Source organism: Hemibagrus wyckioides, linkage group LG16 (genome assembly GCF_019097595.1).
Source record: "Hemibagrus wyckioides isolate EC202008001 linkage group LG16, SWU_Hwy_1.0, whole genome shotgun sequence".
In the NCBI taxonomy this organism is placed as follows: domain Eukaryota; kingdom Metazoa; phylum Chordata; class Actinopteri; order Siluriformes; family Bagridae; genus Hemibagrus; species Hemibagrus wyckioides.
In genome coordinates, this window is record NC_080725.1 from 17,575,874 (window position 1) to 17,601,398 (window position 25,525).

Sequence of the window (25,525 nt, forward strand, 5' to 3'; positions counted from 1 at the left end):
GAGGAGATCATCAGTGTTATTCACTTCACCTTTCAGTGCTCATATGTATGTATACTAAATGTACCAAAAAGGTGCTTGAGAATTAATATTGCACGATATAAACACCTTGTTTTAAAAAGGTCTATGATAACTAAATTAAATTGATTATTCTGTCAGAAATTAAGTATTAATTAATACAAAAGTATATGTTGCATTTGAAATCAAATAAAATTATAGGGAAAACTAGAATCTGATGAAGAACTGAATACAGTACCAACACTAGTTGCTCAAACATTTTGCTTTGTCTCCATCTTGTGGTGATTAACGTCGAATAACTAACCAACATTCTGTATTTGACAATCAAATATTTATTCTACGATTGCTAAAGAGGCAAAGGTGACATGTTTAGACAATTTTAGATTTATTATATATTAAAATATCTGCTATATGTTTTGATGATTGACATTTAAACAGTTTGATCAAAAAACACTTTAAAAATGTTTAGAAAAGTTGTATTATCCAAAGGTTAATGATTTATCATATATTTAGCATGCAAAACATGTCTATATAGATTGCATATAAAGAATCTGATTGCAGATTAAAAATAGCAAATTCAGTTTATGGGGCAGACCACATTACACTTAGTCCAATACTGATTGGGAGAAAATAAACTCAGTTTAGCAGACAACAGCTCATCGACTTCTCTTAAATGTGCTCATTCACCTGCATTTATATGAAAGGTATAATATAGCCAAAAGTATGTGGACACCTGACTATCACAGTCATGTGCTGGTTGAACATCCCATTCCAGACTGAGTTCCTCTTTGCTCTTATAATAACTTCCACTTTTCAGTGTTAGTGTGTTCACCCCAGTGCTGTGAAATCTAGCTTTAGGGAAAAATGACATATTTTATCAGTAGCTATGTTTCTCAGGCATGTGGTTTTGGTAGCTGGCCAGATCAGTTTGCATTTTTCATCAGGGTTAAAAGTGAAGTTTGTAATGTTTAAAAACGCTTTGATAAGAATCACCCCCTGGCTAAATTGCTATCTTTATTATCAAGTTCTTATTGTGATTAGACAGTTTGATTTGTCACTAAAATTAAAACTCAAAAACAAGTCAGCCTACAAATAATGTCAACATGGATCAAATGTGCTCTGGAGGTGGAAAGTTCAAGAATTAAAACTATATATATATATATATATATATATATATATATATATATATATATATATATATATATATATATATATATATACACACTGATCAGCCATAACATTATGAGCACTGAGAGGTGAAGTGAATAAGACTGATGATCTCCTCATCATGGCACCTGTTAGTGGGTGGGATATATTAGGCAGCAAGTGAACATTTTGTCCTCAAAGTTGATGTGTTAGAAGCAGGAAAAATGGGCAAGCGTAAGGATTTGAGCGAGTTTGATGAAGGGCCAAATTGTGATGGCTAGACCACTGGATCAGAGCATTTCCAAAACTGCAGCTCTTGTGGGGTGTTCCCGGTCTGCAGTGGTCAGTATCTATCAAAAGTGGTCCAAGGAAGGAACAGTGGTGATCCGGGGACAGGGTGATGGGTTGCCAAGGCTCATTGATGGACGTGGGGAGTGAAGGCTGGCCCGTGTGATCCTTTCCAACAGACGAGCTCAAACTGCTGAAGAAGTGAATGCTGGTTCTGATAGAAAGGGGTCAGAATACACAGTGCAGGACGGGTCAGGTCAGCAAAAGGGGGACCAACACAATATTAGGCAGGTGGTCATAATGTAAGCATATACTGTATATACTTACAATATATATATATATTGTGGCTATCACCCCAATGACATGGAACTTTAACTTCTGCTGAAAGTGTCCACCTTTTTTCTTTGTAGATAATGAAGTGGTGCTGTGCAGGAGATAAGGCCATGATTAAAGGCGTGTCAGAAAGAGAAAACAGGCGTTAACAGGAACCACGACTTCACTGCGTCAGTAACGGTTTCCTCCTTCATTTGTGCGCGCGGGGGTTTCAGTCAACCGCACGAGCTCAACAGAACCCGCACGCTCGCGAGAGCCGAAGCAGGAAAGATGAAGATATTCACTGTTATCGTAGCAGGTAAGTTTTTACTTATTTATTCATTGTATAAAGATAAAATATTAGATTTTGTTTAGAACCAAAACCATGTTATATAAAGTAAAGTTGCCCCGAAGAATATTACAGTTTGGAGCTTAATGAGTAATTAAAATGTTAGACTAGATATGGACTGGCGTTTTTTACTGATTAACAAAGGTTGTGAATGTATAACCCCAAAACATTACATCTGTGATGTGAACTGAGATAGTCTTAGTAGTAAACCAACCCCTTAGTGTGAATATTGCTAAAGTGGAACACTTGAAAATATTACTTTTTCCTGTCACTGTTTATCATGATCCTAATGTCATATAATCTATTTATTAAAGCTTACATTGTGCCCTGTTATACCCAGTGTGTTTACTGCAACCTCTGGTATCACTCTCTGTCTATTCATTTACTTGTATATTCATTTGTATATTTTCATGTCATTTTCTCATTAGCGGGAAAACCTTTATTTCAGTTATGCCTATCTACTAAATCGTGTTTGTAATATACCTGAGTATAATAACCGTTAACTTACCCTAAATAAATAACTCAGAAAACCAACCCGCAAAACGACAAGCAAAACTATGACAGCTAAAGTCTTCATATGAATCAAGTTGCTTGTGAGAGCTCTGACACAGCAAGAGTGACCTCTCTCACTCCTCTCTCGCTCCTCTCTCACCCCTCTCTCGCTCTTACTCCTCTCATGCATCTCACCCCTCTCTTACTCCTCTCTCACTCATCCCACACTCCTCTCTCACCCCTCTCTCGCTCTCACTCCTCTCTTACTCATCTCACTCCGCTCTCATTCCTCTCACTCCTTTCTCAATCCTCTCTCACTCCTATCTCATTCCACTCACTCCTCTCACCATGGGTGTCAAAATGGCCTAGCGATTTTTAGGGGGGCTTTTATGCGATTCTCCATCACCTGTATACAAATTGGTGATTGCCTCAGTCCCCTTTAAATTTCATATGAAAACAGCGTCAGACTTCGGCTCCTCCCCGTCTTTAAGCTCGTTCAATCCACAGACCGCAGTGTGATCAGGAAGACTCGTATTTGGCTTGTTCAGTACTCATTCCTCTTACTTCTCTCTTACTCCTCTCTCATTTCTCTCACCCCTCTCACTCCTCTCTCACTCTTCTCTTATTCCTCTCACTCTTCTCTTACTCCACTTTCATTTCTCTCACTCCTATCTCAGTCTCTCAAACCTCTCTCATTCATCTCACTCCTCTCTCACCCCTCTCTCATTCCTCTCACTACTCCCTCACTCCTCTCACACCTCTCACACTCCTCTCTCATTCCTCTCATTCATTTCTCAATCCTCTCTCACTCCTCTCTTACTCCTCTCTCACTCATCTCACACCTCTCTCACTCCTCTCTCATTCCCCTCACTCCTCTCTCATTCCCCTCACACCTCTCTCATTCCTCTCACTCATTTCTCACTCCTCTCATTCTGCTCTCATTTCTCTCACTCCTCTCATTCTGCTCTCACTCCTCTCTCACTCCTCTCATTCTGCTCTCACTCCTCTCTCATTTCTCTCACTCCTCTTTTACTCCTCCCTCATTCCTCTCACTCCTCTCTCACTCCTTTCACTCCGCTCCCATTCCTCTCACTCCTCTCTCACTCCTCTCTCATTCCTCTCACTCATCTCTCACTCCTCTCTTAAAAAAAAGATATATAATAAGGTAATAAACACCCAATGTGTTCATACAGGATCAATCTTAAGTGCCACACTTTACCAATATTCACCCTAAATCTATGAACATAATCCAGCTATTGAATTTTCTGGCACATTTTGAAAATAATGCACCATCATATTTATTTTTTGAAGCCATATTGTACCTACTGCTGAAATTCCCCCATGTTAAAATGCAGATATGAAACCTTTGTTTAATTCAAGCTGACATTAATTATGCTAGTTTTTATTCTTTTTATGCTAGATTGTATGACTAAACCTATGAAAATTACCAGCCATTTTTTTTGGGGTATCTTGGTAAAAAAAAAAAATATATAAACACACACCCCAGGATGTTTGACGAACCTCATTTTGCTTTTATACCTGACCTTCTGACCATAACACACGTGCGCTATTTGGTCATTCTATTCCAAATTTAGTCTCCCTTTCGGTAATCTTTGACGAACCTCAGTTTGCTTTTATACCTGACCATCTGACCATAACACACATATGCGCTATTTGGTCATCTCATTCCATATTTAGTCTCCCTTACTGTTATAATAACCTCAACTCTTCTGGGAAGGCTTGCCACTAGACTTTGGGTTTGGGAATTTGACCATTTAGCTATAAGAACATTAGTGAAATCAGGCAGTGATGTTAGATGAGGTGGCCAGAAGGGCAGTTGGTGTTCCAGTTAATCCTAAAAGTCTTCGTGGTCTGAGGTCAGGGTTCTGCGCAGTCCTTCTTGCACTCCAAACATTATAAACCATGTCTTCATGGAGCTCGCTTTGTGCACAGGGGCATTGGTACATTTTTTTGGCCGCTTGCAATTCCAATAAATACATTGGTGTGCTCCCAATTTGTGGCATCAGTGGAAGACCCACATATGGGTCTGATAGTCTTATAGGTGTCCACGAACTTTTGCTATTACACAAACCTTTCATGAGATAAGATTAGCAGCAATAGTGGATATCGTGACATCTGACTCAGTGGTACTGCATCCAGTTTTTGATTGAAGAATCAGTGTGTCAGCACCACCATGATGTTTATCTCAAAGCCCCTGTTCCAGAAAGGCCATAGGATGATGCAAAACTCTTAGGACAGCTACAGATATGGTGCACAGACAGTATATGAATAATAGTAATGTAGTATATTTATTAAATCACATGTCTTTATTTAGAGAATCTTCACCCAAAATCTGACAAGTCGAACATATCCATTTAAAATTGGCCCAAACGTTACCTGGATCCTATCGTACATGAACTACTTTTTAAAAGGCTGCTGTAATTGCATAGTCCATCAAAATGGCCTTTTAACTGCACCTTTAATGATCTCTATGTAGGTCTGATGCTAAGTGTGGGATGTGCTGAAAACCAGTCAAAGGGCATGGAAAGACATTCAACTAGCATCTCAAATCAAAAAACTTCCACCTCCTATCAAACTACAAACGGCACAGCACAGGCTACAAACACGTCGAAAGAAATGTCCATCATCACAACTACCAACACCACCAGAACTGCCACCAACACCAGCACCACCACCACCACAGCTGCCACCAACATCACCATCAACACCACCACAGCTGCCACCACCACCAACACCACTGCAACCACAGCTGTCACCGTCACCACCACAGCTGCCACCAACACCAACACCACTGCAACCACAGCTGTCACCGTCACCACCACAGCTGCCACCAACACCACCACTGCCACAGCTGTCACCGTCACCACCACTGCCACAGCTGCCACCAACACCACCACAACTGCTGCCACTACCACCACCACAACAGCTGCCACCACCACTGCTACAGCTGCCACCAACAGCACCACAACAGCTGCCAACAACACCACTAACGCCACCACCATCATGCCAACAACATCAACAACAACAACCCTTACTTCTCCCTCGACATCATCTATTCATTCAACTACATCAAAAGTGAATTCTAGTTCAACATCCATCACTTCTTCAGTGCAGCCCCAGTCCTCAACTTCACCACAATCACATTCAACAGGAAAACCGGTATTATCCACAATGCAGTCCAGTACAACCAAAGTCTCAAACAATGCCAGTCCGGTCAAGGCATTGAGTTCAGGTAAGAAATATTTTATTTTACTTAACTTTAAATCATCTTACTGGAAAGCTTTGTCATAGATATAAAATAAGATTATAGCCTCACAACCTCACTTTGGTTCATCAGTTCATTTAGTCAGATTTTATGATCTCAAAGGTACACACATGCACACAAGTATAACACACACATAAAAATAAAAGAAATAGCTCCAAAGTGAGCGCCATCGTCATTGGATTCATTGTCCTTGTGATATTTTTTATTTTTACTTACATTTATAAGTAATGCATTAAAAAGTCTAACTGACCAGTGTGTAACTGACCAGTGTGTATTAATGGGAGAAATGCACACCATTTTAAGAGACTCTGCTCCCTCCACAGTGAGTGTCGCTGCCATCATCATTGGGTTCATTGTCCTTGTGATATTTCTACTGGGCGGAGTGTATTATTTCAAAATAAAGTAAGTAAAGTGGTTTCAACCCGAACGGTCAGATAATTGAAGGTTTAGGTGTGATATGATGAAGTGTGAAGTTGCACCAGTGTCATTTCGTTTATATTTTTATACATGTCATAAAATCAAAGTATATATAAAGCTAGATAACAGAAGGAATAACTTGGTTATAAAGTCATTAAATGACCTGCGATGTGTGTGTATGTCCTTCCAGACGCCCTTCCTATGGCCGTCTCCTGGATGACACAGAACACGGCAATTTCTTCAACCCCATGTTTGATGGTTAAGTGCCACTCAAGACAAAGTTCTAGTATCGATGCTTTTTCAGAAGGAAAGGATTTGGACGATCGGAGGCCTGCTGTGGCTTTGAACATGTCGACAGCGACTAATCTGATGATCTGCTCTTTCAGTGAACTCTTGATGTGAAAACCTGAACCAGTTACAAAAGGACAGCGACTCCGGTAATGTGATGTTCATATAAATGAGACATTTGATGATAAACGATGCACTTGAAGTGTTAAATATTAAGTGATAGATAGATATAGGTATTTGCCAGTTCTGTGAAATGAGGTATGGTGTTTTATGTTAGAACTTCAATATTAATTTATAGATCATTTTGGACATGATTTAATTCTTTGGTTTTGGTTTCTAGTAGTGCAACTGAAAGGTCACAATGACTTAAGAGACTTTCAGTGGATTATTGATATCATAAATTGTTATGATACTGTGTAACCCTCCCAGATATAAATACTTCAACAACATTGGCCAAAGTCCCGAGACAAAGTCCCTTTTCACCAGTTGGATTATAGTTTGTTTTGTCCATCTGACCTGTTGTCATTGAATTTTAATGTGATCCCACTGTTCTGTTCATACATATATGCTTAAAAGTGGCCATCTCCAATCATTTATCTGTGCTTTCATATTCGCTTTGAATAAATTGTCGGCACCTTACTAATTAAACCTCATTTCCTGAACTTTTCAGCTCGCCGTCATTGTTCTTCATAATGGACATAATCATGGCTCTACCCTCATATTTTCCCTCCCAACATTCGGCCTGTCTGTTGCTCAGCATTCGGGATTCCTTTAAAATAACAAACGGATCAGAGTTTTATTCGCTTGTCAATATAATAATAGGTATTAAAGCGGAGCATGCAATTACACATGGAAATGGTCAAGGCTGTAATTAGAGCCCAAAATAAAGCACTAAGCATTGGAAGAGATGGAATCACAACATCTGGCTGTTTGATGGACGTGATGTTTGGTCATTATATCGCTGCGTTAGCTTAGTACTGTACACGAAGAAATATTTTCGTTGAGTTTTGTGAATGTGTTAAAACTAGTGTTTCCTGTGTTTCCACGTTGCAAAATTGACTTCCTGCTTGTGTTTGTGACCTCGTTTTTGGGCTACGTGTTAGACCACACTCATTTGTCAACATGACCTTGTGTCAGAAACTGTGGCAATGTGTGTGTGTGTGTGAAGACCTAAGAAAGTTACCACATGCTAACATTTTGACGATTGAATTGAAATGTGTTTGTATGTAATTGAAATGTGTGTATGTATCCTTAGGTAATTTTTATTCTGGTCTGATCAATTGTTAAACAGCAGCTGGAACATTAGACTATAAAGCAAGGCTGTAATTCATTAAACATGTAAATCTGTTTGATCTAAATGAATGTTGCTGTGACATGCATTTCCGGTATGAAACACAGGATGTGGCATTGTGGAGGTGCAGCAGGCTACCTCTCATTTCCAGTTTCTGTCTAAGTGAGTTTCTATGTAGGTTGTTGATGGTGGGTTTTCTCCCACTTTCTAAGTGTGTGTGTGTGTGTGTGTGTGTGTATGGAGCCTTGGGATGGACTGGCATCGTATTCAGGGTGTGTTTGTACCTCGCACAGTTCCATGATAAGCTCCAGATGATGGAGCTGTGACCCTAATAGGGATACTTACTAAAAACTAATAAATGAATGAACACAGGATGGTCATATTCATTTCTTCACCTATTTGGGTTGGAACAAATTCAACAAGGCATTCGGTTGTGTTTGAAATTTCGTTTTTTTCTCCATAATAGGTTTGTTTTCAATAATCAGAGAATGTCGCCCACTGAAAGGTGCATGACGTGGTTAAAGGGCTCTTGTTTGATTTCGCTGCTCACACAAAGAGCTAATGAAAGGATGCTGAAGTGGGTAAGAGCTAATGAGTGGGTGCTGGAGAGAGAGGGTCTGATAACCATAATGATGACACACTCGAATTGTTCTTCCTATACCATTGCTGCTCATCCAGCTACTCCTTTAGCAGTGAGTGTGGCAAAGATGACCAGGATGGCACTGATTCATTTTTGTAAAAAGTGAAGAAATGTGGAGCATCACTGAAAATCGGTTCCACTTCCTGTAAAGTCAGTAACCATGTTTAACCAAGAGATGTCACTAGTTCCTTTTTAAGTGGGTTATATGTTCCTCTTCTTCTCAAGGACATATCCTATGTCAAAATGCCAATCTAAAGGCTACTCATTAAAGGTTGTGGGTGAGTAGGAAGTAATGCAGTTTCACAGAGGATCTGGAAAAGAGATCCAACTGCATACGAAATAAGATTATTATCAGTCATAATAATTTCAAAACATAGGTTAAATATAGTATAGGACTAGGATCCTAGGAGACTAGGGTTCAAGCCAAGCTGCCACTGTTGGGCAATTGAGCAAGGCCCTTAACCCTTTCTTCTCCAGAGTGTTGTATCATAGCTGCCCTTGCGATCTACCCCAACCTCCTCACCTGGGATATGCAAAGAAAAGAATTCCACTATGCTGTAACGTATATGTGACGATAATAAAGGCTTCATCTTCTTCTTCTTCCTCTTCTTCTTCTTCTTCTAAATGCATTGATGTATGTGAATAATCTTAAAGTAAGTTAAATATAGTTTAGGACTAAATTGTTTGGTAAAATGATCAAATATCTGTGCTTTCAGAAACATTTTACACTCTGCTGTAAAACCCCTAGTTTAGTGCTGGTGCAAAATAAAGCCAAGTTAAATCTTTGTTGTCATTCCTCTGTATAGTTTGCATACGCCGGAATAAAATGTCCTTGCTCCACCACCATGGTACGACACAAAACAGCATATGAGACTACATGAAGTGCAAATACACAACAGTGTGAGGTGAAGACAATAAATACCCAGAACATGGTCTTAAACTGTAAAATATTGAGTAGTGTTGCAAAAATAAAAATAGCAGCAAATAAGTATAGCTGCACTATCTGGACCCGAAGTGACCGTTGCGTGTGACTACGCCGTCATTTTGGATAACATTTGTGTAGTGCTCATATAATTAGTGCCATCAGTAGTCATATAATTAGTTAAACGGAGTTCACTGGTGTACAATTAAACCGTCACATGTTCCCGGTATAAATACACCTGTTCCCGGCTTTAGAAAATACCTAAGCAAACAGAATTATGGTCAACAAGAAGCTATTAAAAAATATCAACATCCTTAGTAAATTGGAATATTAATTAATGTGGCAATGAGCAGTTTTGTTTTGCTAAGTGCATCATTGTTTTACTAGTAATTTAAAAATGCATTCGTTTTTATTGCTATTGTTGGCAGTGGTAACTCAAGTGGTTAAGGCTCTGGGTTGTTGATCGGAAGGTTGGGGTTCAAGCCCCAGCACTGCCAAGCTGCCACTGTTGGGGCCCCTCTGCTCCAGGGGCACTTCATCATAGCTGCCCCAGCGCTCTACCCCTGGGATACACAAAGAAAAGGATTTCACTGTGCTGTACAGTATATGTGTATCTACGATAATAAAGGCTTCTTCTGAATGCATTATGTATTAAATGGACTTATGTAAATGATTTTAAAACAATGGTCATTTCTAGTCATTATTATGGTAAAAAGTCACTAAAGCACCAGAAATCATAAACATAATCTTTAATATAGAAACATAATCTTTAATATAAACAGGCCTTGATAGCCATTGTAGCTGCTCTGAGTCACTACAGGGTTTGTGTTTTTTTTTTTCCCTAGCAGGCTGTTTACAATAGGTGGCAGTGTAAAACTAAGAGAAATCCTGTGTGGTAGAACATCCAAAACTCTGAACAAACAGTATCGCAAGCTCAGGAACAAATCTGAGAGCCGGAAATGATGGTGTAATATACAGCAGTAATCTGGCTTTAACACCACTTCTAAAAGCAGAATCAATCTCATGTGTGAGCAACTGAACCGCTAATAGCATCTGAATGTTTTACTTGCTGAAACCACAGTAATGGTGTATATAATCCAGTCTAAACCGTAACACAAACCTTCTTAAGCGTGGTGATTTTCATTGACAGTGGCCATTAATTTGGGAAGCACCTTGTGAAATCACGTTTAATTAATGAACACTGATGCTTTTGATTTTATTCCAGGACAGTTTTGCAACATTAGCTTCTTTTGCATTTCACAACAACTTCTCTCTCTCTTTGAATGGTTGTGCAGCAAAAACGATGCACAATAAACAATAACGACACTCATTTAGACATTAGTCTGTATTAGTATATTGTTTTGTTCTTGTTTTTGTTCTGCTCAACCTCCATCTTCATCCAGGAGAAGATTCACACCAGACAGAACCATGAGAACCAGGTTCAGGGCCATTTTTTCCTTACAACCTTCACACTGTACACTACACCATTAGGACACTGATGTCTCACTGATGCTTTACTGCTTTCACTGCATGTAATCATGCAGTTCTGCTCCACCCTGTACACTCAGTATTATCTCTATTAAGGCTATGATCCCATATGCAATATCCTTTGGTCTCATGTGCACAAACCCGAGGCTCTGTTATGTTTGGTTTGCTGCCATGCTTTGGGTTCATTTGCCTCCTTACTGGAAAGTGTCAATTAATACAAAGATCACTTTTATCCTCTGATGAAATATTTCTAATCCGAAGGGTGTGATCTTTTCCTGGATGACCCGCCCCCTATATCCACGGGGTTCCATTTTCATCCTTCTACTATAGTGTTTATTCTTTCATCCTCCACACTTTCATACTTGTAGAGTGTGTGCCTGCTGCTGTACATTCTCAAGTGTTGTTATCTGATACCATGGTATTTGTTCTTCATATCTTGACGTATAATAGCATTGTTTGAATTCCTGCTCAGGCTTTTAAGAAATGACCACCATTCATACGCATTACCTTGATACTTAATGCATCACACACTAGTGATTTTGGTTCATCAGAGTCTACAGTTTGGTAACTTAATGACAGACCTGCTGTCATTTGATGTCACAGACATTAAACATTATCCAAACATATGAGCAATGGTGGATGACAACTACAGACTGGAAGACAGAGAAGCTTGTGGTGAGCTCTGACGACAGTGGATGATTTGGAGACTGGCTTTCGGGGCAGGGCTATAGACAAGTCTGCTCTGGCACTGCTGTAAGAGTGGAAACATCAGAGCTATGGGGAAATTTATGTTTACATTTCCTGTATTTGGAAATGTAACACCTTAAAGACACCTTTATCCAGAGTCACTTATACATATCTAATTTTATTTTAGATAAACTGAACAATTGAGGGTTAAGGGCCTTGCTCAAGGGCCCAGCAGTGGCAGCTTGGTGTTCCTGGGATTTGAACTCACAACTTTCCATTCAATACTCCAAGCACTGAGTTATCCCCTTCCCATTACACAATAATGGAATGGGAATGGACTTTCTCCACTCAACAAATGTGACACCATTTCCAATGCAATACACATCACAAAGTACCCCTTTCCAACACATCAATGTTTTCCCTACTCTACACACTCATTTTATCAAAGTTCAGTCTTATTAGTTGAATTCAACAAGCTGGAAGCAGGTCACCCAGATAAGGATGGGTTTACATTTAAGTCTGGTTCGACTCAAGGTCATCTCACAGACGTTTTCCTTGCCACCATCTCCACTGGCTTGCTCATTAGAGACAAATTAAGATGTATCGTTTATATCCTGAATTTATCTATTTCTGTAAAGCTGCACTGTGACAATGTGCCTTGTTAAAAACGTTATACAAATAAAGTGGAATAGAATAGAATTGAAAACATGCTGTGATGCAGTTTCATTGATATGGTGAAAATAGTATGATGATTGTTGAATACATATTTGTTGTTGCCAAGAATATGATCTTCTCAAACTGTTTTCCATTAAAGCTCTTTAGGAAGCAGGAACAGGTCCGCGGTGTTTTCTTTCTGTTGGTTTAAATGGTGTTTGTCTTGTTCCAAACCAAGCTAAAACACAATGAGTGATTCAAACTAATGTTTGGATTTCCACACTGTAATTAGACAGATTAAGTAAGGCCACTGACGAGAGCCAGATGTCAGCGGATATTGCTCAAAGCTTACAGAGCATCACTCATTCATCAGACTGGAGAAATTCCTGAATTGAACCCACCCTGATCTTACAGCTGATCAGTATATAAACCCGTGCAACCCAAAAGCGGAGATACAGGAATACGTGGACTGAGCACTGCAGCAAGGTAACGTTGGGTTTAAGAACTATCGTAATTGTTGTGTTTGTTTGAAAACTCTGACACGGTATATAACTAGGAGGTTTATTAACATTTGTTATGTTAACATGAATCTTTAGCGGAAGGATGTGGACGCTCAGGACAGCACTGCTGGTGTCTCTCTTAGCGTTTGTTTTTGCCAAACCCGTAAGTTTTATTTAACAATCAGCTGCTGAACTATCTGAGTTATTGCTATTTCGTTTAAACCAAATATGACATTTCCATTCACTGACATATTCGGTTCTGTTTCCAGTTATATCCATGGAATGAAAATAGACGTCCTCCACTACCCAGGGTATTTCAAGAGTCTGACTCCATGGAATCAAATGAATCAAGCAACAGTTCAGGCACGAATGATTCGGATTCATCTTCTGAATCCAGTGAATCTAGTGGTTCTACAACTACCGACTCTTTATCCAGTCAGTCTGCATCATCTGAGGAGGATTTTCTCACCACTGTTGAACCAGAGACCATGAGCAGTGCAACTGAATTACCACCGTTGATCACTGAGGGACACGTCACATGTTTTACCGTGCATCCACAAACCGAGCCTAGAGGAGACAACTTTCTGTACCTTAAATCTTAAGAAAGTCTCCATCCATGAATGTATGGATCGTTTAGTAATTTGCTTGTCTGATCAGGCAGGTTAAAGGTTTAAAAGAATCATGAATGTTCTATAAATGCATTGTCTGTTTTATTGCACCTTATCGACTTCTATATACTGATTATTTTTTACAATATCATTATTATACCAAAGGTAATTCACAAACAGTGAACTCAAATATTTTCAATGCTCTCATGATCTTTTAGGTTGCTGGAAATAAAATTATGAAACAATTTACAGGCAGTGGCAAGAGTCTAGCAAATTAACATAGAGATGTATCGTGCATTTGGTTCTAGACCAAAATTGAGGTTGATGACTCACGACGGAAGAAAAACCAGCAAGTTTCATGAGTAATAAAACCAGCTTCTGGTTTTGTAGAGACAAAAACCTAAACACAAGTAAACATTGGTTTTTCATTATTTCAAATGGTAAGTAGAAGACTCGATGCAGGTATACTGTACTATACGGAATTAATGTAAGATTTGATTGCCAATTTAGTCTAAAGAATATAAATCAATTCCTCCCTGGATTAGTTCTTTACTGGGAGTGTCAACATTAATAATATTATTGAACTTGTAACATTTTAAAAGGCCATTTCTTCCCCTTGTACTCTACCTGTCTTGAATTTTCTGCTTTTGTTATATGTGTGACTCCATTTCATGAATAAACTATCATTTTTAAAAAACCAGGATGAATTACAAGCAGAAACCACCACATTATTATGACTTTAGATTCTTAACAGCATATGTGCAGGTATAGTTTTTGTGCCTTTTGTAGTCTTACACCAGTTTTATATCAAATAGACAATTAACATTGCACTTAGCAAAGCACAAGTACACTGTTATTATGCTTAAGTGAGGTTTCTGAGTATCTATATTTGAACTTTTCTTTCACTTAATACTTTCGATATTTACTGACTACTCACTCCTCACTTAAAAGTCACTACATTTCTCAGAAATCTTGTATCTTTATGTAAAGTCATAACATAACTTCTTATCAATTGAAGTATCAAACAGCTTCAAGGTACGGTGTTTAATCTACTAACAAATCTCAACTTTAATAAGAACGAGGCCCAATTCCCATTACTGTAACCAAACTAGTTTATATTATAACAACTAGCGATTGGCATACAGTTAGATGGTATAGTTGGTGGTGTTTTTTATGCTAGCTAGTATTTAAGAGATTAAGAATAAAGCTCAATTTAGTTAGCCTTGGCTTGTGATCTTCCATGTTTCTTGGTTCCTTGATGAAAGAGGTGTTGCAGGAAGTGTGGTTTGAAATTAAGGAACATGTCTTTTTTTTGCACATCTACTTTCATACTTTAGGTAAGTTTATACTTTTCTACTTAACCTTGGGTGATCGATTTGAAACTGTACTTCAACTTTTACCAGAGAATTTATTTAGATGAATACTTTTAGCACATGTGGCTACTGTAGATAGTAAACTTCTGGTTGATGCTAAACAGCATTTCGATGCTATGTACCTGTGCTTTGCAATGACAGTAAAGTTCTATCTATCTATCTATCTATCTATCTATCTATCTAGCTATCTATCTATCTATCTATTAGTATTTACTTTTATTTTTTAACAAATGCTTTAACAATTGAATCAAGATTAATCCGAACTACTGAATTTTCTCTTTTGTGAATGATGTTTTGTCATGTGAATCATACTTTAACTGTGATTAATGTAACTTTATCTATCATTAGACTTGTATAGAATCCAAGCTACAGATCCTCTCAGTATTGAGTAAACGTCTCTCGCTAAAGCATTTCTTCACCAGACCTTTCATAGTGGTTTTGAACATCTACAGCACCCTCTTGTGGTTTGGTCATTTTTATGTTACACAAAGTTTGTTGAAATTATCATTTGTCTTAAAGTTTTAAACTGTGTAATGGTTCCATAAATGTTAAAAATGTATCTTCTAATTCCACCATGTATAAAGGTGTTGTTTGAATTATAATAGATAGGAACTTATAATGAATAGGTATGGAGGAACTTCAAAGAGTCCTGACCTCAACCTGATAGAACACCTTTGGGATGAATTAGAGCGGAGACTGCGAGCCAGACCTCATCGTCCAACATCAGTGTCTGACCTCACAAATGCACTTCTCGAGGAATGGTCAAAAATTTCCTATAAACACACTCCTAAACCTTGTGGAAAGCCTTCCCAGAAGAGCTGAAGCTGTTATAGCTGCAAAGGGCGGACCAACTCCATATAACATTCATATGCATGTAAAGGCAGATGTTCCAGTTTTAAACTGACTTGCATTCTCTGCTCTAATTCATCACAAAGGTGTTCTATCAGGTTGAGGTGCAGGCCAGTCAAGTTCCTCCACACCAAACTCACTCATCCATGTCTTTATGGACCTTGCTTTGTGCACTGGTGTACAGTCATGTTGGAACAGGAAGGGGTCATCCCCAAACTGTTCCCACAAAGTTGGGAGCATGAAATTGTCCAAAATGTCTTGGTATGAAGCTGAAGCATTAAGAGTTCCTTTCACTGGAACTAAGGGGCCGAGCCCAACCCCTGAAAAACAACACCTGAATTTGGATGATTTGGAGGGGTGTCCCAAAACTTTTGGCAATATAGTGTATACTGTAAAAATTGTTCAGGCTTCTATTTACAGGCTATTTTTACAGCTTGGAAATTACACCGATCAGCACTGACATTAAAACTACTGACAGGTGAAGTGAATATCATTGATTATCTTATTACAGTGCCACATGCCAAGGGGTGGGATTATATTAGGCAGCAAGACAACAGTCTCTTTTCAGAGTTATGTGCTGGAAGAGAGAAAAACTGGAAAGTGTAAGGATTTGAGTGGCTGTGAATTGTGATGGCTAGACGATTGGGCCAGAACATCTTCAAAACAGCAAGTCTTGTGGTTTGTTCCTGGTATGCAGTGGTTAGAACCTACCAAAAGTAGTCCAAAGAAGGATAACCAGTAAACCAGGCTACAGGGTCATGATGTACGCACGGAGCAAAGGTTAGCACATCTGGAATGATTCCAAAGAGGGGCTGTCTGTAACTTTTACATCATGTGGACAGTTAGGTGTGTTGGTGTGTTACCTGTGGAGAAGATGGCACCAGGATGCACTATGGGAAGAAGGCATGTTCTGCTGGGAAACCTCAGGTTCTGGCAATCATGTGGATGTTACTTTGACATGTACCACCTACATAAACATCGATGCAGATCAATTCCAACAGTATTCCCTCATGACAGTGGCTTCTTGCTGCAGGATAGTGCTCCCTGTTACACTGCAAATAATTTTCAGGAATGGTTTGAGGCAAACAAAGATTTAAAGGTGTTGACTAGCAAGTCAGATCCCCTTAAAGGATCTGCTGCTGATGTCTTGGTGCCTAATACCACAGCACACCTTCAGATCTCTCGTGTTAGATCCTACAAAATGTGTTTCATTTAAATATTAGGAAAAATGTTTTTCACTATTATCCATATCAATCAATATCCATTTGGATTAGACCCTTTAGACCCTTTAGTCTAATAATTTGCTATCTAGTTTGCTATGAAGGATATATTTTGTTTTCATGTACAGCGTCTGATTATTTCAAAGATGTGATGAAAGTAGGTTTATGTCTTGTTTTGTATAATCTGACTCTAAAGGTGCGTGCAGACGTCTAATGTAAAGTAAAGAAATGGTGACAGAAGCTAACTATAGGACAAAGGATATAGGGAACAGTGTGCTATAGCCGGTTCCATCAGTTTCTTTATACACATTGCAGTGAACTCTTATTGTGGTTATAAGTGTACTTGGTTGTATTTATATATTTTAAAATAAGAATGGAAAAAGCAAATGAACAACCAGTCATTTTTGTTTTTTGAAAAAGAAAAAAAATGACTTTATTCATAAAGGATAATTCATGATACAATGGAGAATAAAATATATTACATAAACTTATCATAAATGATTGTGCAAATGTAGTTTTGTTGAAAAGAAAACGGCTTTTTAACAGTTAACAAAATGCAGTCTCGGTACTAGACCGGGTTTGTCTGAGCTGTAATTATTGCGTTCTGCTACTTATCACATGAAGTGAAGTGAGTCACTTGTCACCAGCAGGTTTGGGATGGGTGTATTTAAGCGATGATGACTTCAGGGTTTCCGCTCTTGAGCAGCGCAGGCTGCTGGCTGGCGTTGGTCTCCTCGCTGCTCTCAGACGAGTTGCTTTCAGTCGTGGTGGCCTCGGTTGTGTTCTCCTCGCTGCTCTGGCTGTCCTCGTCACTCTCCTCACTGGGACTGCCAGTCGAAGCTGCCTTCTGCTCTTGCTGGCTCATGTCTTCACTATCTGTGCCACTTGAGGCGTCCATTCCCTGGTCCAGCCCAACATTCTGCACCTGCAGAGCCTGAGAAATGAGAAGACCTCGACTTTGATACTTTTTCTCAGTATAACGTTTCCTTTAAAATCTGTTTTCTGTGCCAAACCGCATAAGGATATGAATCAACATTCGATTTTATGATTAATCAATTAATGAAAATGGACCTTGTACACTTACCTTGTACACTTTCAGCTCCTCACCATCGTACTGGGTCTTGTCAGATCCATATGATTTATAAGAAGAAGGTCCTTTCTCAATGTTGTTGCCATCTACATAATAGACATTCTTCTTGTAGTCACTCTGGTAGCCCATGCTGTCTCCACGGCCATCAACAATGGGGATTATCGTGGTCTCAAAGAAAGGAGGAGAACTGGTGGGCCCGTTCTCATCGGACTCATCGCTATCACTTTCGTCCTCGTCATCGTCATCGTCATCGGGATCCTGAATAAAAAGCACAGAAAATGAAGCCAATCTGCCGTGCCTTATGAATATATGTGAATATCCCTGGGATTTAATACAAAAAAGTTTTTTATCCTTTTCAAAATAACTGAGTACTGTATTTGTATTTGTTTAACAGCATGCAACAGTGAGACTCATTACTCTGCCACATGCAACCGATCGACATTACAAAACAATTTTTTAGTCTGGTCTCTTTTACGAGTGCTACATAGGGACGGCAGGCAAGGATGAGTCTGTCTTACCTCTTCAGAGCTAACATCAGCAACCGCAGAGACTTTCAAATCCTAAAACAAAAACACCAGTGTAAAAAAGAAGCCCTCGCTTTTTTAAAATACAGCATGTTTCCAAGTAGCTATTATAAAAAATACTTGAAATGAAGTGGGCTGTGTGAATATGAATACTAGGAATTCTGTTTTAATTGATGCCTGGGAGGTTGAAACGATCCCCACAGCCGTGTAGAGGTGCATGTGAAGCTGATGCCATGTCCAAAATCCTCACCTGAGTATCGACGGGCTGCACGTCAGCGCTCTCTGAGCTGCTGCTGGCTGAACGTTTCACCTGGAAATGAACCAGAAAACACAGTTTCATCAGACAGGAACGCTGTGACACAAAGGATTTTTGTCAATTTATTCCTAAAGTAATGTCTCTTAATCAAGAGTTAATTTTGTAGTAATGTTGCTTTGCTATGAACTTACAGGGTGACAATAAACCGCTGCGAAAAGGAGCATGAAAACAATGACGGCCTTCATTTTCCCTCGGCGTATTCTAGAAAAGAAGAGCGGTTAAATATTAGCTCATTATTATTAGATCCAATTTTTCCAACATGATTCATCACACAGGAATGAAGAAGTCTTGAAGAGACACAATAAAAGCATTCTTTCCTTCCATATCAGCATTTCAACACACTGAGTGGTTTGCCTCAATATAGACCTCGTAATGGTCAAACTATAAACTGCCTCAATTAGCTTTTTGGGTTTGTACATTTTTCCACAAGGCGAACCCGCTGCAACGGAAGTGTGCCCATATCACGCCGGCCACTATGTTTTTGGCAGATGGGGAACCCTTCCAACTACATCCAACTTTCACCATGAAACAACCCCCATGTTTTTCTTTTCAGCCACGATAACACTACATCAACTAGAAACCCAAATAGTGAGTGTTTTGCCTCAGCTATAATAATCTCCTTCCAGTGTGTAATTCTCCGAATTATATCTAGACAGCGGCCAGGCACCAGAACTAGCAAGTTATATTTTAGTAAATGTTTCTCATTAGAGGCTTTATTATTACTTTCATTCTCTGTCTTTGAAGGAAACATGAAACACGATGTAAAATACTAAAGGCTTCAAGGCAGTTGTGCCGGCTGCTCCAGAGGTTTTTCCTCTTAACTGTTGTTATTATTAGTCTTTGGCATGAGGCTGTTATTGGGTGGTTTTGTTGCTGAAATAAATGAGTCAGCTGACTAATATGACTTCCAGCTTCTGTTATTCACATTTTGCCTCAATAAACTGCACTTTCAATCATTTAGATTAGCTCTGTTGTTTTAATACGATGGACAGTGTTTAAGATTTGATTATTTGGGTTTATTTCACAAATCCACATCTGGACAGAACTAAAAGCTCAACTTTTCTCTGTGCTTGCTGCATAAGCTATAAACTCATATGGCTGAAAAGGTTCAATATAAGCTGTCCTTAATTCAAGGAGATCAATCAAAACACATGTAAAACACACCTAAAAGTGTATTATGAAGAATAGAGTGCATCTCTTACCTGTTCCTCAGCTGTTGTGAATCTAACCCTCTTGCTGCTCTGTCGTAGAGGATCGGTCACTACTTTCCAAGTCTCTTGGTTGAGATCTTGTTTTGTTTTGATGCTCACAGCTGGCTTGGCTTTTAAACCCTGCTGCTGTTGGATTCGGCCAATCAAAGCGCATCCTGTGATGTCACGAGTTTTACCGCTGCTGTCCCACCTTTTCTACTCCCACTCTTCCTGTGGGTTCTGTGGCCAGCCAATGCAAACATTCAACACCAGGCATAGCAAACTAGAAAAAAGAAAAAATTGGAACATGTCTTGGATTGTTTTTCAATGTTATAGACATTTTCAGACTGTTTGTGAAATGCCACATTTGTTGGCAGCAATAGTATCTATTGTACAGACATATACTGCACTGACAGTCAGTCTTTTGCACTTCCTTAATGGGTAAATAAACCCACATTAATATATAGGGGTGGACAGTAAGGAACTAAATTTATTCTCATGGTGCAATGAAGCTTTACTTTTGTATAAATGACCTTAATGAAATAGTCGTACTTTTATCTTCACTATGTTTTTGCAGAGAATTTTTAACACCAATTCAAAGACAATATGCGTACATATTAAATAATGCCCCTTCAAGACCCTTTCCAAACACGGCAGTTTCTGTATTGTCTCCATTTCAGTCGTTAAATGTTTAGTCAGCAGCAGCAATGTCTGAGATAGCAATGGCTAATGTATTTTTTTAATTGTTTTTTAGTTCCTCAAAGCAAACAATGTCAACTGATGCAAGCGAAAAGCCGAGGAGGGATCACTAACCAGTCTGCACAAACTTCAACAAGTAACTCATTAAACTAAGGCTACGTCACTTCAGTGTTTAGGTACAAGAGCTAGCTAGCTAGCTAATGCACCTATCAAGATAATCAAACCCAATAGTATTTAGCAAAGATCTCCAGCTAACATAACCTTTGTTTTGATAATGCAGGCAGTCTTCACTTCAGCTAGCTCACCTGGTTAGTCGTTATTTGTTAAAAATATGGAACGTTTTCAGATCAGTCGTGTGAATTGTAGACATGCAAGAACATTGTTTGTGAAGTAATTACTTAAGTGCTTTTATTATCAGAAGTCTTCTTAACTGGATCAGTAAGTTTACTTTTAATAAAGTGAACGCATACTACAGAGGCAGTAGCTTTACCCATCACTGTGTTTCATACTCTTTACACCACCGCTGATACGCTACTTATGTGTAACTGCGCTAAAATTGTGATTGATTAAAGTTAACCTGCTTTAAAATCAGTGACATTGTTAGCCAGACATATTTAACAGCAACTGAATAATTCCGCTTGTTCTAGACTATAATGGTGAGTCATGGAGTTCAGAGCGAGCCCAGATTAACACCACGGCATGACACATGCTGTGGAAATTGTTGAAACTCAATATTCCATAAATGCAGCACTGTTATTAATGGCACGCTTCACAACCAGGAACAAAAACTACATATAAATCATATATCCTGCAAAATAATCAGCAGCCTCACAACTATATATTGAATTCTCATCCTGTAATGTCTAATAAAATTGGCAAGGTTGTAGCTGGACCACTCTTTCAGCTAAATTTGACAATAGCGTCAATATTTACTGGGTGTTTTTACAATATTATTTTATGTTTCATTTTTCTTGCAAAAAAATGATCTTAACGAAACAGACCTGTACTTAATTTCCTAATTTCTTGATGGATTAAAAATGAGCATGTTTAGAGATCATATTTTTCCTTAAACATATTTCAGTTTTTAGATGAATTGGTGTTCAGGCTTTTAGAGCGAAAGTTATTTGTGTTCAAGCATTGCATTATAGATGGTCCAAAAATATGGGCCAAGTTCTTGAATAATTTGAATTGTCACTTAATGCATTGTATGATAGATAGATAGATAGATAGATAGATAGATAGATAGATAGATAGATAGATAGATAGATAGATAGATAGATAGATAGATAGATAGATAGATAGATAGATAGATAGATGGGGGAGGTGGTGGCACAAGTGGTTAAGGCTCTGGGTTGTTGACCGGAAGATTGGTATCTCCAAGGATGGGGTATGTGAAGAAAGAATTTCACTGTGCTGTAATGTGTATGTGACCAATAAAGTCTATTTCTATAGATAGATAGATAGATAGATAGATAGATAGATAGATATGCATGGTTTTACTGCATTATTTAGGAATAATCTGTTCAGATTAGCATTAAACAGATTATTTCTGCATATGGAGCCATTTCAGGAAGTCACTGTTTTTGAAATGCTCCTAAAAAAAACTCCTCCACATGGCTTTTATAAATTTCACCACTTCCACATGCTGTGATTCTGTTACTTGTCTACACTACAGTATTTCTTTGTCCTTCCTCGAAATTGTAATAAAATGTCCACTCTGTCCAGTACAACAATAGACTTAGTACTAGGTTTTGGCTGGTCACCATGTACTGCATCAGATTAATCCTTCAACTGTGCCGAAGTTTGATACATGTTTCTATTCTTTGGTCTAAAAGAATGTATTTCTGGTAGAAAACTCCAGACATTGGGGCATTCCAGAGCTGTACATCATGGTTCGTCATTAAAGCGTGTTTAATCAAATAGAACATCTAAGTGTTTATTAGGGTTGATGATCTGTCTACCTGTCATATGAGCTGCACCTCTAGGCAGCGATAAAGCATTCTTCAGGAGTGATTGATAGTTGATTTACGGCTTGTGCGGTCTTCTACCGTACGATGCCTCGTGCACCGGTGAGTTATAGAGTCTGTGCAGGGTGTTGACTAAAAGGTAGACACACTAATCCTAGGTTGTCACCTCGAAAGATTTAGATGCGTCAAAACACGTTACGTTAAAGTGCCTTTGGACTGATGAGAAAAGAAGCCCAGTGTTTTTTCAGCACTCTGCTTCTTGGCAAAGTGAAGAGAAGTCTATAGTTTGTGTCTGGAATTTTCAAATGTTAAAATAAGCGTCTCGGTGCACAGGCCTCGGCTGCCAAGCTGCCCGTGGTTCCCAGACGGATTAACACAACGACACCACCACATTACCACAAGATTACAGAAACTTTCCCACTTTCTGCAATAATCACACAAGTGAGCTGCAGCACATAACCTGCTGTCTACACATTCAGCAGAGATCCTGAACTCACAATCTCATGGCCTTTACAACATGCTACAGTGTGATAGTGGATTAATAGATTAATACTAATAAAGATTGATTTAATTTATTTTAAAGGAAACATATGACAGATCTCAAACAGAACTGAAAAATGGATGTATAAATATTTATAATCACACAACACACAGATGAGGATCAGGTTTCCTTTTGAGTCTGGTTCCTCTCAAGGTTTCTTCCTGTTATCATCTCAGGGAGTTTGCTTATTAGGAATAAATATAGATTTAAATCATAAATGTATTGTTCTGAATTTATATACTTCTATAAAGCTGCTTTGAGACAAAGTCCATTGTTAAAATCTTTATACAACTGAACTGAACTGAAAATTTGGTTACAGCTTGCTCTGTCAGTAGTAAGAAATTACAGGTTTGTATTATAATGTACACGATCTTACAGATTGTTGTTTCTCATTTTTAGAAGGAGTCTCCAGTGTCAGAGGTAAAACTGCACTTTATGTCTTAAACTTCAAGAGATAAAAAATAATGGAGGCTGGTGTAAAGAATGACTTTTTTTGGGCTCCTCCAACATGAATGATGAGATGAAGACTAACTTATTTTATGGATAATCCACAGCATTGAACATAACATGGTAATAAAATGTTGGCAAATTGATGTGATTTGAGAAACACAACCCTCCTGAAAGCACTCTTGTAGGAAAATTTATATACGCGGTTCATTGAGTTGAATTCCTTTTATTTCTCAATTTATTCTTTATGTTTTGCACATTTTGATTTATGTATCAATATATGCAGTGAAATGATAAAAGCCATTTTGAGAGCAAATGACAAAAATGATCACCATTAAGGCATAACAAATAGACTTGTCAAATGGGTGTTATTTTAAGATATTACACTTCTGATTATAAAACATAGCCTTTTTTGCTTAAATCAATATAGGCTCAGATGCAACTGTAGTGCCTTTGTATATATTCTGAACTGGTGATTGGGGGGGGGGGTCTTTGTAATTCATACAACTGGAGGTCACTCACTCAAAACTGAACACAATTCAGGTGAAGTCTTTCTAGTATAGAGTCCATGCAGCATAATAAAGAATATTAAAATATCATTGGCCCTTTTGCCATTTGACTGTTGTGGAAAATCAAGAAATAATACAGAGCTTTAACGGAGCCCGGTCCCACAGCATTGGTTTATGAAGCTGATGTCACCTTTTATAAGAGTAAAACTCGTAGTGCTACAGGTTCTGCACCATAAAATGCGACTCAAGCCATCAATCTCTGTGGTCAGTTTGTTGGAAATATTATGGGCATTCGCTTCGCCGCATAACTATTAGGTCCTGCACCATTAAACAGTATATGAGAGTATTAATAAATGGTAGGAAAGATTATGTGGTCTAGATTAGGTTTATTTATAAAGGGGGAATAGCATTGTGTCATATTAATCATTAAACAGTAGAATAACTTTGTTCAGAAAGTGAAGGGGGGGATGACAAGAAGCCATCATGGATAGAAACATCGTAACCCTCTCTGATATAGCGATCACATGAAGTTTACATGTGTGTAGAAATGTGTCAAAGGTACAAAATGCACTTATCCCAAGCAGGCCACAGCGTATATTCCTGAAAGCTTTGGGATTTTTATGGGAGGTTTTAAGTGGTAGGTTCAGAACCTAAATGTCTGACCGACATGTTGCTTGGTTGGGCTTTACCTCATTAAGCCAAATCCGTAGGCAGGAAATAGATCGTCTATTGTAAATTCACTTTAGAAGGGATTTCCTTATGAGCAAAACGGAAAGAAAAACAGGATTTGTGCAGCAAAGTGAAATTGTTGTCTGTGGAAGAGTTAGTTTGTATATGTTTTCAAGCATAATTTCTTAGAAAATTATTAGTCATTTGTTATAAAATTGCATTCTGTGACCTGTTGTGTTAGAGTAAGACATTACTATGCATTAGTGTACATGCTTGTAAACAGAACCGAAGGAAACGAGTCTGGTCTTGAGGTATTTTCTATAGTTTCTTGAACATGTCTTGGTTCTCGTTTTACATTCATGGCACTTATACAGTGTAACTTGCATTAATACTAGCCAATGAGGGTTAAAAGCCTTGGTCTATGGTCGAGCAGGGGGATTTGAACTCCCAAACCTTTCAACCAGTTGTCAAATATTTTAACTATTGCACCATCATTGCGCTGAGAACTAATGAAACACGGTCTTGGTCTCATCAAAATGTACAGAGCTGGGCAGCATGGTGGCGTAATGGTTAGCGCTGTTGCCTTACAACAAGAAGGTCCTGGGTTTGAACAAGCAGGGGCCTTTCTGTGCTTCTGGTTTCCTCCCACAGTCTGAAAACATGGATGTTAGTTTGGTTGGTAATTCTAAATTGCCCATAAGTGTGTGTGGTTGTTTGTCTATATCTGTCCAGGGTGTGTACCCCTGTC

The 25,525-nt window shown here is 38.6% G+C and overlaps 2 protein-coding genes across 2 annotated transcripts; one reads left to right on the forward strand and one right to left on the reverse strand.

Moving 5' to 3' along the window:
- Positions 1 to 1,914: 1,914 nt before the first annotated feature.
- parm1 (prostate androgen-regulated mucin-like protein 1) lies at positions 1,915 to 14,501 on the forward strand. Its single transcript, XM_058411674.1, has 6 exons — positions 1,915 to 2,080; positions 5,100 to 5,855; positions 6,212 to 6,290; positions 6,496 to 12,761; positions 12,872 to 12,938; positions 13,045 to 14,501. The coding sequence occupies exons 1-4, from the start codon at positions 2,053 to 2,055 to the stop codon at positions 6,566 to 6,568; spliced, it is 936 nt and encodes a 311-aa protein (XP_058267657.1). The 5' UTR covers positions 1,915 to 2,052; the 3' UTR covers positions 6,569 to 12,761; positions 12,872 to 12,938; positions 13,045 to 14,501.
- A 2,738-nt stretch (positions 14,502 to 17,239) lies between these two features.
- Positions 17,240 to 19,979, reverse strand: spp1 (secreted phosphoprotein 1). The gene is made up of 6 exons (XM_058411677.1): positions 19,958 to 19,979; positions 18,887 to 18,956; positions 18,690 to 18,749; positions 18,434 to 18,475; positions 17,910 to 18,173; positions 17,240 to 17,759 (listed from the first exon to the last, which is right to left on the reverse strand). The coding sequence occupies exons 2-6, from the start codon at positions 18,938 to 18,940 to the stop codon at positions 17,493 to 17,495; spliced, it is 687 nt and encodes a 228-aa protein (XP_058267660.1). The 5' UTR covers positions 18,941 to 18,956; positions 19,958 to 19,979; the 3' UTR covers positions 17,240 to 17,492.
- Between the last annotated feature and the right edge of the window lie 5,546 nt (positions 19,980 to 25,525).

Excerpts from the sequence above, each read along its gene's own strand:
- parm1 (XM_058411674.1), top strand. The coding sequence starts at position 2,053 with ATGAAGATATTCACTGTTATCGTAGCAG. Across the intron at positions 2,081-5,099 it reads ATTCACTGTTATCGTAGCAG|GTCTGATGCTAAGTGTGGGA; the intron begins GTAAGTTTTTAC and ends ATCTCTATGTAG. Across the intron at positions 5,856-6,211 it reads GGTCAAGGCATTGAGTTCAG|TGAGTGTCGCTGCCATCATC; the intron begins GTAAGAAATATT and ends CTCCCTCCACAG.
- spp1 (XM_058411677.1), bottom strand. The coding sequence starts at position 18,940 with ATGAAGGCCGTCATTGTTTTCATGCTCCTTTTCGCAGCGGTTTATTGT. Across the intron at positions 18,476-18,689 it reads TGCAGCCCGTCGATACTCAG|GATTTGAAAGTCTCTGCGGT; the intron begins GTGAGGATTTTG and ends TTTTTGTTTTAG. Across the intron at positions 17,760-17,909 it reads AGGAGCTGAAAGTGTACAAG|GCTCTGCAGGTGCAGAATGT; the intron begins GTAAGTGTACAA and ends CTCATTTCTCAG.